Here is a 20,566-nt window from a genome sequence, read left to right on the forward strand (position 1 = left end):
AAAGAAATGTAATGTTTTTAAATCGGATAATATTATAGGAATTGTAATTTATTATTTGAGAATAGGCCTATGATTTTAAGAAAGAAAGAAAGATGATTTTGAAGTCGTAATTACAATTTATGTAATATAAGTATTCGAACAACAGTATAAAAGTCCAACTTTATTAGTATAAAACCAGTAAAAATTAATTTCAATATAAAATCATACGATTCAAAAGAGGCGCGTGAGTTTCCTCCTCCCCCTGACACGTCATGAGCGCTCGCTCGACTCAAAACACGCCGCTGCCTTTTAAAGCGCGAGACAGCATGAGCGCTGTCACTTTGACACTGAACGAGGCAGGCGCGTGAGCTTCAGTCGTCTCGTTCATTTACCCCCATTTTCCGTTTCCCCCGTCGACAACTCATTATCTTTTAATTTCTTTGTCTATCGTGCCGTCATTTTCAAAGCACCGCGTCGCCATGTACCGGTATTTCGGGGAGCTGCTGACTCGCACAGCGGGTAACGCGTTGGCCTCGGGATGCGTCGAGTCCGCTCTGCCGGCTTCCTCATCTCTGCTGAGGACGCGCCACTACAGCGATGCCGCCGACAAAGAGGACGACCCCAACTTCTTCAGGATGGTGGAGGGCTTTTTTGATCGCGGCGCTGCTATTGTCGAAAACAAGCTTGTGGAGGACCTGAAGACCCGCGAGACACCCGAGCAGAAGAGACTGCGTGTGCGTGGGATCCTGGGGATCATCAAACCCTGCAACCACGTCCTGAGTGTATCCTTCCCCATCAAGAGGGACAACGGGGAGTGGGAGGTGATCGAGGGTTATCGGGCACAACACAGTCAGCACAGAACACCTTGCAAAGGGGGTAAGATGGGGTTTCATCATCATTGTGGGCAATAATGGGGCGCAACAGCTCTCTTTGAAGTGACATTTTGGACTGAGAGTGACTGCAGAGAAACTTTGTTTTTCAATGTTTGCATAGTTCAGAATATTACATTTGTTTAGTTTTGCCTGCTGAGAACATAGAATACAAATTCTAATGGCTTTCTTTACAAATACCAAGATGAACCATTCAAACACATTACAAAGATTCTTTATTAAATACATAACGTTACCACTAGTAGAGTCCAACAAATTGAGACCCGCAGAAACCAGTAGTTTTCATTAAAACCAATACGATTCCAATTATAACCATAAAATCATTACACAATTCCTTTATGTGGTTTGTTTTAGGCCGTATTCCTGTATGTATATAGATAACATCTCACCAATAGGACCAAACACACATTACCAGCAGAGACCCACAGAGACCATTATAGCTTCCATTAAAACCAATACAATTTCCATTATAACTATTAAATCAAGAATTTCTTGCACCTGCACAGGGGTGTGTGTGTATTACTCAACATAGAAGCCATTAAACGGGACTAAAAGTCTATAGTCCTTCCTGTGTGCTTTGGTTTGCTACTTTTGTGTTTGGATACGCGCCATTGATGATGTACAACCCACAATATGCTTCCTGCTTGGAATGTGAACAGCCCTGTTTAACTTTTCCTATTCCGATCAGAAGCATGTTGTCTTAAGTCAACTGTGTGTTGTTAGTACAAACTTTGAAGGATTCAGCAGAAAGGATCATCCAAGTCATTCCATTGTGTTGGTTGGTTAATTTATTTACACCGTGTTGGAGGAGATTGTGGAAATGTCCACATCGCTTCACTGCACGTAAAAGCATATACATGGAAGAAGGGTTTCACAACCCCAAATTAACATCCATCATCTTGTTTAAAACCTTTACGAGGCCCACAGATTCACATTCTGACCTGACAGCTGCTGTGAGCTATTTGGTGGAGCAGGGTTTTTGCTTAAAATGGCAGATGTTAAGGAACAGTGGTAATAAAGAGATCGAGGCTATGGAGTGTGGGAGGGTACGTGTCATTGCAGTGCATTGTGGGTGATTTGTGGGGTGGCAGGGTGACGTATCGTGAGAGAGAATTGTAGGGGTAGGTTATGGTTGGGGGTGGGTCGCAGGCTCTCGTGCCCGCTCTGCTCCCAGATGGAAACATCCAGTATGTATTTTACTATCCACTTACCAGTGTAACATTAGTGGTTAAAGGGTGTGTTTGTATGGAAAGACTTCCAGTGAATGTGGCTTGGTAGTAATTGGATTATTATAAACTCCATCAATTTTATCTATTTAAGACATGTTACCATTTCAACAAATCATTACAAACAAATGCCCATTAGCAAAATATTTTTGTTATACATACTACTCGACAGATACCACTGAAATAGATGCCCTCAGATGTCACACCTGTCTCTGTGAAGGCTATGGGCTTTGTAAGCAGCAGAACAGGCTCAGGAAAGCAGCCGACACTTTATTTTCAGCCAATCAGAGTGCTTCATACCATGCCTGCCAAGGACACGACAAGTTAGCAAAAGGGCTAATATCCCTCGCACGCATTTAATCATTTATTTTGAGGATTATTGGGTTTAAAAGTATCACAGACTAAAGTGCTTATATTGACACTATCTTTAGGTACAAATTACAAAGTGCAAGAGCAATTCAGTTGTCTCAATACCGATAGACTTCAGAGGAAGGGGCTGTATGAAGGTTAAACAGAGGTTAACTAGCAGTACACAGCAAATGACCCATTTTGGAATTTCATCATGTCTTTGCTAAAGTCATGCACGTAAAGGACAGAAACGACTGGATCAGCAGAAATGCGTTGGCTCTTAGCCTCTTTGTGCAAGAGTAATGAAAAAAGATGGCGTACGTGGTACTTGTGGTCTTTCAAGTTCACTTCCTGGTTATGATGAAGCATGTTTGTGACTCTGGTGGGCTCACTAGGTGGAGTTGAATGAGAATCTGTCCAGGCTTCCTGTGTTTTTTCCATCTGTGCTGAGTCATTCCAGTACTTAGTCTCCATCATCTCTCTCCCTCTTCTGTTCCCCCCGCATATGTAGTAATGTTTCAGCTACCGGTTAAAACAGGTCTGTTGAGCTAGTGAAATGCTGACAGAAAGTCTCCCAAGTGTGTTGATTATAAATTGGCTTCACTTACTAATGTATACCTAATCGATGAGGGTGCCATTTAGTATTATTGATTTGGTTTTAGTTTCTCAAAATTTTGTTTTTTATTATATATTATATCAGCTCCTGTTCATTGCTGTAGTCCACCTTTGATGCTCTGTGAAAATCAAATATGAATGAAAATTAGATAGCATAATTTTAATGCCATGGGCTGGACATTCTCATCAGCTGAAACACTGCAGCCTAATGTAGTCAATCAATATCACCATTACTGTAGTCGCTGTATCTCAATTCACACATTCTCTTCTGGATTGAAAGGATGGCAGGGTGATTTGTGTTTATTGTGAAATGGGCTTGATGTGTTTGCCAAGCCTAAGAAAGTGTGTGCGGAGATTTAACACAGATGATTTGTGGTGTAGCCTGGCAGAGAATATGACTGGGCCTGGACTGAATCATTGCAGCCTCTGGCACACACACGCACAGTGCACAGGATATTCTGCTGCCCTTTACTTTACCAGGTCAGACATTGTTAAACATTGAGCATTTACTAAAAAGTTACCTAATATTAATTATTCCGCTTATAACAGTTACCACAGACTTTGCTGAGACGTTGCTTTGGTGGTTATTTTAAGACATTTGACAGGTCAGGTGTGCGTTTATCGAAAATAATGCATATCCGTGGAACGTTTCTTAACCAGTCAGGATAAAGCATTCAGCAGCCCTGTGGTATAGGAGTAATGAATATAAGGAATAATTGACGACAATTGAATTATTTGAAATAATGTACACCCAAGCTGGTAATGCATTACGCCGCGGGTATGCATTATTTTCAAATAATTCAAAGGACCAAAGTCAATTATTCTGCTTATAACACGGTTAAAACATACATTGCCAAGACGTTGCTCTGGTGGTAATCTCCTACCTTTTCATCTTACTACATATTAACTATGTATAATAATTAGAGGTGCTCAGATAAATGCCGATATACTACAGCTTTTGATCAGTAAGTCCTTATCAATCTGAAATCACTGTTAGTTTGAGTAATTTAAAACATGCATTTGAAAAAGGAAGACTCGTCAAACATAATCATTATACATATTCTTTATTATCATGAAAATACCTGAAAAGGTTTGAAGAACAGCAATACTGGCCCTGTCCCAAATGGCGCACTTCATGTTGTTCGTGCTCACTTAGTCTACGATTCTGTAGAGTGTCCCATCTGTCAATTTTACGCTTCGAAGTGTGCTCATCAGCGACTTCAGCAGGCTTCATGCACTTTACCAACCCAGAAGTCCTTGCAAAAGAGCAATCAGACCAATCAGACGACGGAAGGGAGGAGTTCACACTGACGCTCGAGTCTGTCCCAAAATATGACTTTGGTGCTCCCACGTGGACTCGCATTAAGGGTCCCTAAAGTCTGGACTACATGATGTCATCAAAGTGTAGACTGTGAGGAGGACCACAAGTCCAGAGTGTGCCATTTGGGACAGGGCCTTAGTTTGAGGGGCTGTCCACACGGAGACGCGTATCAATGTATACGTATAAATTTGTTATCGTATTGGCGTTTCATCCACACGGATCCAGCGTTTTGGGAGACTGAATCCGCTATTTTTTGAAACCGGGTCCTAAAGTGGATAAATCTGAAACCGACACCCTTGCGGTTTCGTCTGTACAGCCAATCCGTATATTTTGTGAAGCGAAAACGTCATCACATCACGTGTCGGAAGCGTCACACATAACAGCAACAACAATAACGGCGGACTACGTGATTGTTGAGACTTGAGACTTCTTCTCCGTGTATAGTGTATATCTGTGGCAGAATTACAGTGCCCCATACTGGTCCGGCATATATACTACACCGCTTTCAGTCGGTTTCAGTGGTTTTGTGTTTACGGATTATTTTTTTAGAGCAAGGGAAAAAAATGATCGGATAGGGAATGCACCGGCTTCGTGTGGACATAGCCTGAGTCGTTTAAAACATGCATTTGAGAAAGCAACACTTGTCAAACATAATCATTATACATATTCTTTATTATCATGAAAATACCTGAAAAGGTTTAAAGAACCATAGATATGTATAAAGGCTAGATGTCTCGCCCACACTGCTGGCCTATTGAGTGGAACGTCCGCATTTGGCGGCCATCTTGCCACGGGGCGCTTGCTCACTCGTGTAATGGTGCAGATTGTTTTAAATGACCTGAACTTGCTTAAATTTTTTACTGATTTTCAAACGGTTTGGTTTGTTATAAACGTCAAATATGTACCTATGACACTGCATATACTTATACAAAAAAGTTCATGAAACATGTTAAAGCATCCATAATTATAGCCACGTTAATAACGTTTGTAAGAAGCCAAACCGTTTGAAAATTGATAGAAAATTGAGCATGTTATGGTCGTTTAAAAGTGCCTGCACCATTGAACTCAATGCTACGGGTGGGCGAGCTGCCTGAGGTAGGATGGCCGCCAGGTGAGGACGTTATAGACTCTGCCGTAACACATCTAGCCTTTATACATATCTATGTGAATAACAGCAATAGAAATAAATAAATAAAGCCATTTCCTGGAGCTGCGCGTGTAAGGTTGTTCGTCTGCTTGAATTTCTGCATGAGAGAACCCTCTGGCTTATGGATGTAGCTGCATTTCACCGTATTTCATTGAGAAGCATAGCAAGCATCATCGGCTGATCGATCGGAGCATCCGTAATAATAATATAATAATAATAATAATTATATTATACAGATCATGATATCTGAGATCTTCTTGTAACCCTAATTTGGTAGTGTGTAGCTGTGCAACTTTTCAAAATACATTGTTTATTTGAATAAATATTCATAGTTCAATGACATGGAGATGTATGTGTAGGGTATCAGATGCTCAGTGTCTGTTCACGAGGTCACGTCCCTGCTGTTGCTGAATTTAGGAAACCAACTGTAAGTGCCAGCTTACAAGGGAGAGATGGTAGCACCTGTCTTAATGGAGCGTGACTAGAGGGAAAAGTTTTGCAGGAATATTAGCTGCGTAGCAGGTGACCGGTGTCACGAGCACATGACTGTGTCTAGTGATGAGTGTTGCAGATTAGTATTGATACAGACACTATAATACTGTCTTGCACTGGATGGCTGTTGTTTTCAGATGTATATATAGTAGGCCTATATGTATTGTATTTATCCCTATTAAGATAAACCAACATTTAAAAAAAAAGTTTATTATTAAACCACATTACTTGATATTTATTTTTATCAGAGGTTATTGTCATTTCATGCTACAAAGTGTCACACAATGTTCTAATCCTGACATCTTATTTCTTGGTTGTTGTCATATTTCGTCCTGTTTATCTTTGCTCACTTCAGGAGGACATGGGGCGAGCGTAGCTGTCCGACACTTTGTACAGCTTCACAGTGTCTGTTTGTGTAAAGCCCATTGTTTGTACTTCATGTTTCACAGGCTTTGATTCACATTAGACAGTAGTGGAAAGATTTTCCAGCTTTTTTCTAGCCAATTGACTCTCTATAATGGCTGCAATCAAGTCCAGTTTCATGACCCTTTTTGCTCTTTCTTTTCAGGTATACGATACAGCATGGATGTGTCTGTGGATGAGGTTAAAGCTTTGGCTTCGTTGATGACATACAAGTGTGCCGTTGTGGGTAAGCCTCATGTTACTTACCAGTCATTAATATGCAACCTTGTGTGACCATGTTAGTGAAATCCAGGTTAAAGTCTCTTAATCCAATTTTAAGATTAATGGCATCAAAGTTGAATTTAAGTAAATGATTTCACGTTGATTTCAATCTTTGACATGACCTTACTCAGTCAATATTAAAAATATCAAGGTTATTTTTAACACACTTTCTTTACATTAGGTAGGATGATAATCACATAATTCACATAATTCCTTTATACACACACACACACACACACACACACACACACACACACACACATATATACTGTACAATACAAATACATTGTTAGTTTGGTTTCATTGTCATCAAGGTGTTTTTGTTCACCCTATATTTTCTTATCCTAGATGTGCCATTTGGTGGAGCTAAAGCTGGTGTGAAAATCAACCCCAAGAATTATTCTGTAAGTCTTTAACACATACATTGAACACACAGATCATCTCTCACAGCTGTCTGAAATAGTGCCTTTATCATGTCTATGGGCTTTTTAATGGACTCAAAATTCAGTTCATGCTGCGAGCTGTCTTATGTCATGTCAAAAGGCTCTGCTCTCTGGTTGGGTCCTGAATGAATTATATATCCATTAGTGCAGTGTGTGTGATGCTATATAAAGCAAGAGATGTGCCGATGCATTCAAATAGCTCTCGTCTTTGTGTATTATCTGTGTCTGAGTCTGCATTGGTTTTTATCTTTTTGTGCTGTTTAGGACAACGAGTTGGAAAAAATCACAAGAAGATTCACGATTGAGCTGGCCAAAAAGGGATTCATTGGTGAGTTGTTTTATACCTAATTTTACAGTAAAGGCATCCAGGCACCTGTATTGTTTACGGATTATGGTATACTCCTTAAAGGTGTAATGTTGGTTTTTAGCGGCATCTAGTGGTGAAATTGTGGACTTACAGCAATTTCAAAACGCAATGAGAAGCTACGGTAGCTGCCACAGAAAAAACATGTTGTAATCTGAGACAACGTAGGGACGAGACGCGGTGTGTAGAAGAGTTTGTCTGTTTAGGGCTACTGTAGAAACATGGCGGCAACGTTGTAAGTAGATACAAACGGCTCATTCTAAGGTAATAAAAGCAATACAGCTCATTATATAAGGTATTAAGTGGTGTATTCACCACTGATAATATAGTTGTGTATATTATATTGCATTTCTGTCAAGAGATTGTTCTAAAAGTCACACATTGCACCTTTAAATATGTAATATGTGCAATATGTAATTATCGCCTCTAGAGGTCGCTAAAATATCAACAGTTGAGCATAGCTTGATGTCGCTGTGAAAGAACGTGGATCGGTGGCAGTTCTCAATCCAGCTCACAAATCATGTTCATGAATGATGTAATGCAATAAAGGTTTTATGCAACAGTACTGATTTTGAATCAATCTCATGATCCTTCATGTCACAAGCCGATGGGTCTGCGCGGTGCCACATAAAGTCAAACACACCTATGGTTTATATAACTATAACACGGACATAACGTCAATGACAAGCGACCCTATGACAGGGGTGGAACCCTGGTACGCCAACTTCTCTGAAGTCAAACATTGTTGAAAACATTTAGGATACATTAAGTACACATATGAACACTGTATTTGTGAGTTTTGGACATTTTAGTGTAAAAATTTACATTTTGTTTCCTCCTCAATATATAAAATGTAGCTTCATCTGAAGTAAAGCATCACACTGAAGTGAGTTACAAGGATGTTTATGACAATCAGTTTAAAGGACAAGTTCGGTATTTTACACTTAAAGCCCTCTTTTCAGATTGTTTATGATGAAATGGAATGGTTTTGACTGAAATTTCGACATATGCGGCTGCTTCGAGAATTTGCGGGTGTTTGTTATTTCACCTCCCATCTCTACAATGGGTGTATAGGTGCACTGGAACAATCCTTCATAAAATGCATTAAACATTAGTTTACAAAGACGTGAAACTCACCGAGTGGTCAGGGGTGTTCACTGATACTCACACAAAGTCGCAGCAAAAGATGCTATCCAACAGGTGTTTTAGCATTCGTTGTAAACTTGTAGACCTATTTTTCCAAACGCCTCACACCCGTATATTCTTCCGCTGAGAGCTTGAATAATAAACACTCCAGCCCAGGTGGTGGCGATAATCCACCTTTGCCAATTGCAAGAATACAAACGGGTTCCCGGCGCGGAGTCAATAGGGACTTTAAGCAACAGCTGGGAATGGAACGGCTACGGCGACCGGAAGTATGTTGTCACACCGCCGTAGCCAGGAACGTAAAAATCACTAAGCAACCGTAAACATGACAGCGCAACGCGGAATTAATTCGTTTATTGAGAAACTAAAAAAATGTCATTTAAAAAAGCAAGAGAAGGGTTGGTTTTGGCAGTTTTGGAGTTTTTACTATTGTATGATGTAAATAAGTCTAAAAATCTAGATTTAAGCAATACTTGAAAGCAATGAATACTTAAAAATCTTTAAAATTAGCTTAAATTTAAAACATTTTAACACATATTATATAAAAGACTTGTGGTACAATCATAAACTGATGCAATTACAATGTCATATGCCATAAAACATAAAATTTATTTACACAATCTCTCACGTTGTAGCGACTACGGCAAATCAGCTGGTCTCCCGTAGTAGACCGTTACAATAGAACGTCGCAAAGTAGCAGATAAATTCGCGCATGCGCAATACAACGCCAGAATGCCGTTGCCGTTCCACCAGAGGCTGTTGCTTAAAGTCCCTAATGGAGTTGGACAAAACTACGATAAAACCTGTTGGAATGCGTCTTTTGCAGCGATTTTTGTGTGAGCATATCAGTGAACACCCCTGACCACTCGGTGAGTTTCACGTCTTGGTAAATGAAAGTTTAATGCATTTTAGGAAGGATTGTTCCGGTGCACCTATAAACCCATTCTAGAAGGTGATACAAGAAACACCCGAAAATTCTCGGGCCAGCATCATATGTCCAAATTCTAGTCAAAACCGTTCTATTTCATCATAAACAATCTGAAAACAGGGCTTTAAGTGTAAAATACCGAACTTGTCCTTTAAGCACATTCTCATTGAATCTTTAACTTAACCCAGAAGAGCTTGTACAATTCAGCCTCACTGTCACAAAAAAATAGGCCACATTGACTGCTTCCCTGGCTCCTCTAGGGTTGTTTTTGGAAATGTATTCATGGTGCAGGACTGCCCACATAGCTGTTTTCTGAATGCCTTCCTGTTTACCCAGGCCACTTGTGCGAGGGGGATGGGAACCCTGTTCTCACAGTATCAAAGTGGGCATTAAAGCACAAACACTACAGGCTGCCCACACAGATCAATAGAGTTCCAATGTGTTCAAAGGTTTTAATAAATGCTGCATGCATGTTTGAATCACAGTGTGCTTGATGAGAACCAGTATGAAACTGAATCGGCCACCTGTGGCTGCTCACGTGAACTGATCTTACCCATCCGTGCTCTCTTTATTCATTGGACCTGGCATTGATGTCCCTGCCCCTGACATGAGCACCGGTGAGAGGGAGATGTCCTGGATCGCTGACACCTATGCTAACACTATTGCCCACACTGTAAGCAGCTCTCCTTAGTGCCAGTTCATATAAAACACTTTTGTTTTTATGTAAATATGGGCTGTGTAGATATCTTGGTAACACTTTACAATAAGGTTCATTAGTTAAAATGAACTAACAATGAACTGCACTTATACAGCATTTATTAATCTTTGTTAATGTTAATTTCAACAATTACTAATACGTTTCTAAAATCTTGTTAATGTTAGTTAATGCACTGTAAACTTACATTAACAAACAATTAAAAACTGTTTATATTAACTAACATTAACAAAGATTAATAAATACTGTAACAAATGTATTGCTCATGGTTTGTTCATGTAAGTTAATACATTAACTAATGATAACTAATGAACCTTATTGTAAAGTGTTACCGATATCTTTGACCGTTGCACCGTATCTTTCTGCCCTATTTAGCATAGAGACAGAGCGCAGTTATGCAAATTGGAAAACCACGCCCACCGGGGGGAAAGCAATCCAACCGTCTCCATTGACTTTGTATTGCGAGAAGCCGCCTCCTTGTCATTTCTGGCTTATAACAAAAAACTGAATAATGCCTAAAAGCTACTGTGTGACAATATGTACAGCTAACAAGCCAAAGAACCCAGAAATAAGTTTTTATAAGCTGTCGAGCCGTAAAACCCAGTCTTTAAGGAGAATAAAGTGGATCGCCGACTACGTTTCCCCCCTAGTGGACGCAGTTCTACTAATAGAAGTACTATGAAAAGTTGCATGTATCCATTTTTGTGTCTTTAAACGCTCGTTTTTTGGGGTAACGGCTTATAAAAACTTATTTACAGATTAAACTTCAAAAACAGAATAATACCTAAAAGCTGCTGTGTGACAAGGTGTACATCTAACAATTCAAAAAAAAAAACAAATACGTTTTTATAAGCTGTCGACTTCAAAAAACGAGCGTTTAAAGACACAGAAATGGAAACAGGCAACTTTTCATAGTACTCCTATTAGTAAAACTGCGTCCAATAGGGGGAAACATAGTCGGCGATCCACTTTATTCTCCTTAAAGACTGGGTTTTACGGCTCGACAGCTTATAAAAACTTATTTCTGGGTTCTTTGGCTTGTTAGCTGTACATATTGTCACACAGCAGCTTTTAGGCATTATTCAGTTTTTTGTTATAAGGATTGCTTCCCCCCCCCCCGGTGGGCGTGGTTTTCAGGTTATGACGCGCTGCGCTCTGTCTCTATTAATTGCATGACATTTAAAAAAAAATTCTAATACAAGTTTAACTACTCATATAGGTGCTGGTTCTTATTAAACTAGGTCAATATTGGGAACAGCCTTCAAGTTATAGCTAATAATTTAATGTGCTGTATATTCATAAAACTTCCTCTGATAAAGATCACGTTCAGTTGTAAAATAATTTCCAGCCTCTTTTAACAAAGTGAATGGTTACACGTACCTATAATGGTTTTTGAGCAATAAGGGCTACAAACAACAGTCCACAGAGATAAAAGAGTCTTATGTTTAAGTAGTAAACATCTTTTAACTCTTTCATCAACCTCTTTTAAGCTGTATCTTACTATCAGCAATCTTACACCCCTTGTTTGTTCTCTGATAACTTTGCGCTATCTATATAACATGCTGTCTAGTGTTTACCTTTGTGCCGTAATAAATGGTAGTCAGATATTTATTTGAATGGCAAATAGCAACCAGATTGCTTTTCATTTTTATATTTCCATATTAAAAGAGTGCTTCATTTATTTTTGTATTACACCCTCAAAAGCAGGGCGATATCATTTATTATCAGGAGTATGCACACATCACAATTCACACATTTCTATTAGCTCTCAGTTCGGAGTGCTGTCAGGGTTATTTTTACCTCACATGGCTGTTATTATGTTGTAGCAGTATCACCTTAGCAATAAAGTAGCATTCCTGATTTTTTTTCCAAATTGCATTGTAATAACATAAGGACATGGCATTATGCTTAGTTTGGGGGCAAATACAAGTAGAAGGCAGAAGAGTGCAGCATTCAGTCAAATACAACACAACGCTCTCAACAGCTTGACCTCATAATACTGCATTTTATATAGCATTAGCCCAAGTGTGCAAATGCTAAGATCACAGCCTAATATGCAACTGAGACGGCTATGTCTCTCAAATAATTGCATATATTCAGGACGAAGTTTTGTTTGTTTGTTTAGCCAGTTGCAGTTTAGTGAAATGTTTAAAATCAGTCACTGCGCCTGAAATTGCATACTTCCATACTGTATAGTAAATAAAAATCAGTATGTGAGGCGAGTAGTATGTCCGGATTTATAATACTCGGAGAAAAAAAAAGTACTCTGATGACCTACTACTTCAGGCTTGATTTTTAAGTGTGCATTCAATATTATCCTGTGAGGGCACGCAAGCTGAGGTGCCGCCCGATTACAATTTTTTAAATATAATAAAATACTTTAAATCTATTAATCGGACGGCTGTTTATGTGATTTACATAGCAAGTAATGTATTCCCAGTGTTTTAATTGTACTAGTTAAGGGGACACTCCACTTTTTTTGAAAATATGCTCATTTTCCAGCCCCCTGGAGTTAAACAATTGCGGTAAAAAATAACCAAAGAGTTTCAATATATTTCCTATTTAAAGCTTGACTCTTCTGTAGTTGCATCGTGTACTAAGACTGACGGAAAATTAAAAGATGCGATTTTGTAGGCAGATATGGTTAGGAACTATACTCTCATTCTGGCGTAATAATCAAGGACTTTGCTGCCGTAACATGGCTGCAGGAGGCGCAATGATATTACGTACTGCCCGAAAATAGTCCCCGTGGTTACTTTTAATAGCAGGGGACTATTTTCAGGCACTGCTTAATATCATTGCGCCTACTACAGCCATGCAACTTTTAATTCAGTCTTAGTACACGATGTAACTACAGAAGTTTTAAATAGGAAAAATATTGAAACTCTGGTTATTTTTTAGCGCAATGCTAATGGTCTAATCAGATTCAATGGATTATGCTAAGCTATGCTAAAAGTGGTACCTCCAGACCCGGAGATCGGCTGAATGGATTCTAAAACGATAAGAATCAAGACTCTAGGGGAGCTGGAAAATGAGCATATTTTTTAAAAAAGTGGAGTGTCCCTTTAAACAACACAAGTAAATTATGGTTGCATTTGTTCTGGCTACGTCAAAGGAAATCAGATCACATGAAAAAATGGTGGATGCGGGATGTCTGAAATGTATTTATTTACATTCAGATGCTTTTATTTAAAGCGAATTGCAATGCATTACAAAGTCTACATTTTATTATTATGCATGTTCCCTGGTTTCAAACCCACAATCTGCTGCTAACGCAATGTTCTTCTAACAGTCAAGCTACATGAACACTAATACTGCATCCATGCATACTATGTAGAATGCACTCTTAGCAGTAAGTACTAATTCAGTGCCTATTCTAACAGCAGGTGATTTCAGACAGTGAATAATTAGTGTTGCTTGGTGACGTATAGTGGTCAAAGGCATGTCCTACATGTAGAGAAAGATATTTGAGATTCTTTTAACACACAATTATCACTGCGGTAAAAATATCCCATGGATATGTATCATTTCAAGGTCGACTTCCAGGAGCTTGCATTATTTGTTCTGTCTTGTAGCTTTTTTTTGGCAAACAAGAGCACTTTGGTAAGCATTTTACAGTTCACTTCTGACTCATTACTACATAGTTTTTATTAAGAGAGCCATTGTGCTTTAATTGAGAATCACATACTTTGTGGCTACTTAAAAGGGAGCATTAGACATGTGGACTGTGGACAGCTGACGAGTTTCAAAAAGCAGAGAAAATCTGTCTCTGTTCTACAAGGGAACAGTAAATCATTGATAATATCAGGTGACTGAAACGCTATCGAGTTTATCAAGGACATTAATCCCAGTTCACCACTACCGCAGTTACATCAACGAAGCATTAGTTACAGATTTACATGTGTAACAGAGGCTGTCGAGGGACATATTGTGCAAGATTTGGGTTCAGACATACAAACTCACCTTTTTAAAAAATGTTTTGGATTTATACAGAAGCAATCATATACTTTATTTGATCTTTAAGTGTTTTTATCAGTGGCGGCTCGTGACTGCTCATCCTAGGGGCGCTTATTCAAAATGTGTGTTCGGAGTGTCATGTGTGTTGCTTGTGTTTTCAAAATATGTGTTTGTTGCATCATGTAAACCATGTGCATCACGTGTTTTGTCAAAATAAGTGCCTGCTGCACACGTGTCAAAACCGTTTATGATAAAAGATACACTCACGTTCACAAAATACATGCAAGACACTCCCTTAACAGTAAACTCTGCTTATGCATGAGATTATACGAGTATCTGGCAAACGCGAGCGTCTCTTTTATCATAAACCCTTTAGATGCGTCTGCAGCAGGCACTTATTTTGACAAGACTCGTGATGCACACAGGTTCACTCGATCCGCAGAACACACATCGTGAAATTACAAACCACACACATGACGGGCTACATACATGTTGTGAGGAACTTCGCATCGTGTGCCCTCGAAAAAAGAAGTCACTGGCCGCCACTGTTTTTTATGTATGTTTATTAAAAGTGCAGTTTAATAATAATCTGCCTGATTTTGTGTTAATCTCTCTCTTTCTCTAGGATATCAATGCTCATGCCTGTGTGACTGGTAAGCCCATCAGCCAGGGTGGTATTCATGGGAGAATCTCAGCCACTGGTCGTGGAGTCTTCCACGGCATTGAGAACTTCATCAATGAAGCCTCCTTCATGAGCAAGCTGGGACTGACTCCTGGATTTGCAGACAAAACCTTTATCATTCAGGTACATGCTCGAATGAAAATTGTAGGCAAAACTAGTTAAAGTGCAGTTCAAATAGTTAACCGGCCTGTAAGGTTGCTTTTAAGGCCTGACGTCATGCAGCGCTTCAGGTACAACCGATCTCAAATGCCATATAGGGAAATATCCGAAAATACACGCTAATATACACTCGTATCATAATGCAAAACTACCAAAAACACCTGATAGATTTTGCTAGCTGGCAATTCCCTTCTTGATAAAGCTTGGGCCTGAGAAATTATATGCTGACTGTTTTCGCTGGTCTAAAAAAAGGGAAGAGTTTATCAATTGTCAGCATCTAACAGATCTTTCAGTTCCCTTGAAATCATGTTTCACAAAGACTTGAAACTGCAACGATATGTAATCCCTGCTCTCATTTTTAGCTCTGTTGACGTCAGTGGGACCCTGCAGATGTCCTCTCTAAGATTAAGAATCAGGGCCAAATGAACAAGAACAGCGGTTTGTTGGTTCTAATGAAGTGATGTGTATAGAAAGAGGTTGGGGGGATTTAAAATGGCACAGAATGGATGATAATAAGTGTAAGAGACGGCCTTAGGATAGAAGTGCATTACATGTTGCATTATACTGAGTTGGTATGACCGCTTCCCTTTTGGCTTTTATAAATGTGGATAGCCATATGCAATTCCTCTTTCAACGATCACATGAAGTAGTTTGATGCTGTACTGCTTTAAAATTCTTATAGTCGCCATTCTTTTCTAATTGTTAGACAAGGTTAAATTAATATACATGTAGACATTTACTGTATATTTATGCATTTGGCAGATGCTTTTTTCTTAAGTGTCTTACAGTGCAGTACAATGTGAAAGACTACACTTTAATTCATAAAAATCCATTTTTATATTTACACTTATGCATTTGGCAAATTGTCAACTTATTACTTACAGGGCATTCAAGCATTGCATTTCTTCTATCAAAATGTTCAGATGAACCTATAAAAGCAGAAAGTTATTAAAATAAATACACTTAAAAGAAAGACACAACCAGTCACAATTGCCTCTGTAAAATAATATAAATTTGACCAAAAATTGTATATCTAGCTTTACATTGGTAGTTGCAACGCTAAATCGAACCACACGGAGGCGCCACTACCACAAAATAAGACAACGTCTCCATAAGAATTAAATCATTCAAACAGTCACGTTTCATATTCTCTTTCATTCTGTCTTGCAGGGTTTTGGTAATGTAGGTCTGCATTCCATGCGTTATCTTCACCGTTATGGTGCCAAATGTGTGGGAATTGCAGAGATTGATGGCAGCATTTGGAACCCCAATGGCATGGACCCAAAAGAGCTGGAGGACTATAAACTGGTCGGTACAGAATCACATTTCCTCAAAATTCTGAAACATTATTGGAACTGGCTTTTGAAAATGTTTGTCTTTTCCATTAAGCAACACGGCACTATTGTGGGCTTCCCGGGCGCTCAGCCCTATGAGGGAAACATTCTGGAAGCTCAGTGTGATATTCTCATCCCTGCCGCTGGAGAGAAACAGCTGACCAAGAAGAACGCTCATAACATCAAAGCCAAGGTCAGTCATGAACAGAATCAATATCCATCAAGACCCAAGAAATTGTAGCTTCTATATTCTGCTCCACAATATGGTATATAGCTGGATTAGTAAACATGACTTTTGTTTTTGGTCCAGATTATTGCTGAAGGTGCTAATGGTCCCACCACACCAGAAGCTGATAAGATCTTCTTGGAGAAGAACGTCATGGTCATTCCGGTAAGAAAACATTTACACAAGTGCTTTGTAGATATATTTTTATACCTCTGATTAGAGATGCACACACACACACACAATTGTCCTCTGCTAACTGTCCGCTGTGTTTTTGAACATGTAGGACATGTACCTTAATGCTGGAGGTGTTACAGTCTCCTACTTCGAGTGGTTGAAGAACCTGAACCACGTCAGCTACGGTCGCCTGACCTTCAAGTATGAGAGGGACTCCAACTACCACCTGCTCAGTATGTGCTCAAGCATCCACAACACAGCATGCTTCCCATAACATCCCTACATCAACATCCAGACACTTAACAGGCTTAGCTGCAGACGTGATTTCAAGTCTATCTTTTGCCATTTCCTCCATGTTCTTGATTATTTTATTACCCCTGTTTGGCATTGTTCTTAGCATACCGACAGGTTCGAGGTGCAGTCGGGATTAGCAGGGTGTGCCGCTCTTCCCTGCAGTACAGTTTGTGCTTTTGCATTGTGTACTGTATATTCTAGGTCGCACGATTCTACTCATCTCACCAGTTTTATCCTGCTGTTTATGCCTTTTGTTGTATCAGAACCTACTGTCCATTTAAAGGAAAACACCACCGTTTTTCAATATTTTACTATGTTCTTACCTCAACTTTGACAAATTAATACATCGTTATCTTTTTTCGAGGTGTGCACTTGATCTTTGTACAGCGTGTCGTGGATGTGTTGGCATTTGGCCTGGCCCCATTCATTCCTTAGGATCCTAACAGGGATGAATTTTGGAGCCACCAAACGTTTTCCCTATTTAAAGACATGAGTTACATGAGTGGTAAGTATGGTGGTACAAAATAAAACGTGGCTAAAGTGGATAAAAAATGAGAACTATGTTGTATGGTGGAAGAGCGCTTGGTTTGCAGCATTTCGACCTCGGGTGCTGTAATATTGATGGAAGTTTGAGCGAGAGGAGGATTAGTCAGAAGTGATGATGTTACTGCGCGTCAAAGTCGAAGTGCTGCAAACTGGGTGCTCTTCTGCCATAAAAAATACTTTCATTTTTATCTGCTTAAAAAATCGCCATGTTTATTTTGTGCCATCATACTCATACTCGTGTAACTACTCATGTAACAGTCTTTAAATAGGGAAAACATGGAAGTGTTTGCTGGCTTCTAAATTGATCCCTGTTTGGATCCTAGGGGATGAATGGGGTTGGACTAAATGCTAACACATTCACGGCGCTCTGTACAAAGATTAAATGCATGCATTGAAAAAAGATAGGTATTTATTGGTTGATCTGGGTTGAGGTAAGAACATAGTAAAATATTGAAAAACGGTGGTGTTTTCCTTTAAGATAAAAAAAATTTGAAAACCCAGCTAAAGTAATTTTTTTTGTGATTTACTGTCGTCGACATAAAATCATCAAACACAATGTAAAAAAGATTTTGTGAAAATACAACCTTAATATCTTTAATATTGACTGAGTAAGGTCATGGCAAAGATTGGATTTCACAGACAGGGTTACATATTTTGTTAATGAAATGAGCACAATACTTATAATTTTGTCATTTTTACATGCACACTTCTTGTGAACAGCCATGACAAATATTCAAACAATCTGCCTGAGGGAATTATTGACTGTCGCTTACTAACACAGTCTATGTAGTTTTGTATCTTCCTCACTTGTGCCCTTATATAGTGCTTCTTGACATATAGTGCTATATAGTACACACATAATAAAAATCTAATATTTATCTTTGATTTAAATTTTGCATTAACTTGATCTCTTTTTTTTTATTTCAGTGTCAGTGCAAGAGAGTCTTGAAAGGAAGTTCGGCAAACAGGGAGGCCCCATTCCTATTGTCCCCACTGCTGATTTCCAGGCCCGGGTTGCTGTACGTGTCCATTATTATCCTTTTACCTTCTCAACCCTTGAAAGTCAATTATTTAGTACTTATCCATCCTATTTAGACTCATTGTCTCTATCTTTGACTTATAGGGCGCCTCGGAGAAAGACATTGTGCACTCTGGTCTTGCCTACACCATGGAGAGGTCGGCTAGGGTGAGTATTTTTAACATTGTGTACACTATAATGCCCTTCAAAGCTTTGACACTGAGCCACCACCCATAAAACCATAAATATGTAAATGAAGATACGGCAGGGAATCGCCCTTTTTTGCCGTGTTACAATGCACAGAAATGTCAGCGTGTTGTTGTTAAACAGGTAATATTTTTAACTATTATCCACAAACCTCAGCCCTAGCTTCAGGCAGATGTAGTCTGGTATGTTTTGATCATCACACAGATAATATTCCCTCACCCTATTCTTAAAAGTCATCAGCTTTATTTTTTCACCCTATATTAAATGAGTTTTTGGTCACACCTGTATTTATGCTCAATATTTTTGTCTCTTGCAGCAAATTATGCGCACTGCAAACAAGTACAACCTGGGCTTGGATTTGAGGACGGCAGCTTACGTCAACGCCATAGAGAAAGTCTTCAAGGTGTACAATGAGGCTGGCCTGACCTTTACATAAATCACCCATAATTCCCTCTGCAAACCACTTTATCGTTCTCTCTTGATTCTCCCATAACCCGTTTAACATATCAGAGTTTACATTAGGCTGACCCCAATCTCTCCTAGTCTGTAATACCATCACATTGCCATGCACCCTAAATTCCGTCCACCCAAGTTGTTTAGTCTGTTGTGAGGCTGCAGGTTTGACCACTTCGCTGTACATTTATGTGGCCTAAAGTCTTGAAATGACTCGTGTTTTCTCACGTTCTTGTGTCTTTTATTTTTGTTTTCATTTGTGGTTAGCTTTTCAGATGCAACTGTAGCGTGCCATTTGTCCTATTTGTTGCATTCTGTCACCTTTAAATGTTAAGTGGTGCATTTTTGTTCTCTGCCATGTAGCAGTAGGTTTTATTTACATAGTGTTGGAGACTATAAAAATTGCTACAGGAATGAAAGATGCCTTACACCTTTAAGCAGGAGTTTTATACTTGGAGGAATGATTTAGTTTATCGCTAGTACATCACACAAAGAGAAACCTATTGTTTAATTTGTCTAATCTCAATGTTGAACTCTAGAAATGTAAAATGTCTAGTGAACTACGTGCAGTACTTTTGTACTTTTAGGACAGATTTTGTTTGTATTAAAGGCATAGCTTTGTAACTTCTAGAGATCTGTTCTGCTAGTTTTTAACATGCAGTGAAAACCCTTAAGCATTCTTCTTAGTAGGATGCTTAAATGAGAGCATTTGTTCACCGACTGTATCTGCCACCTTATCCCAAATATTGCCTTTTTTGTTGAGAATAAAAGAAACAATCATAATTTTCTCATGTTTATTTTCTTCCATTTGAATTTCTGAATGTCGCCCAATCTGAGCATTCAGATTATACATTCAGTTTTATACCATACTCGGATAAATACAGAATTGTTATAAATTATGACATTTTTGTTTAAAGTTATACAGTACACATCTTCTGGAAAAGATATGTTTTATGTTGTCATAGAAAGTAAGATGAAATAGGCAACGTTAAAATCCAGGAAACACAGATGATATACAAAAATATATGCAAGTTTATTTTAAAAGGCCTTTCCCGAATGCCAGAGCCTCATCCTTGGCTCCTTTGACAGCAGCATCAGTGGCGGCTTTGCCAATTGCCCCACTCAGCATGTCGCCGACACCTGTAGACAAAATGAATCAGAGCGGGAGACAGTGTTTAGATTAATCTAGGACTAAACCTTAGTTATGTTAGAACATTT

General features: G+C 39.0%; 1 protein-coding gene across 1 annotated transcript; it reads left to right on the forward strand.

Annotated features, from left to right (window-relative positions):
• Window positions 1–302: 302 nt before the first annotated feature.
• Window positions 303–20,131, forward strand: glud1b (glutamate dehydrogenase 1b). The gene is made up of 13 exons (XM_073866979.1): window positions 303–855; window positions 6,587–6,667; window positions 7,051–7,106; window positions 7,410–7,465; window positions 10,154–10,256; window positions 14,881–15,060; window positions 16,267–16,404; window positions 16,486–16,623; window positions 16,741–16,821; window positions 16,940–17,063; window positions 18,598–18,689; window positions 18,794–18,856; window positions 19,212–20,131. The coding sequence occupies exons 1-13, from the start codon at window positions 459–461 to the stop codon at window positions 19,329–19,331; spliced, it is 1,629 nt and encodes a 542-aa protein (XP_073723080.1). The 5' UTR covers window positions 303–458; the 3' UTR covers window positions 19,332–20,131.
• The last annotated feature ends 435 nt before the right edge of the window (window positions 20,132–20,566 follow it).

Source organism: Misgurnus anguillicaudatus, chromosome 4, assembly GCF_027580225.2.
Source record: "Misgurnus anguillicaudatus chromosome 4, ASM2758022v2, whole genome shotgun sequence".
Lineage (NCBI taxonomy): Eukaryota > Metazoa > Chordata > Actinopteri > Cypriniformes > Cobitidae > Misgurnus > Misgurnus anguillicaudatus.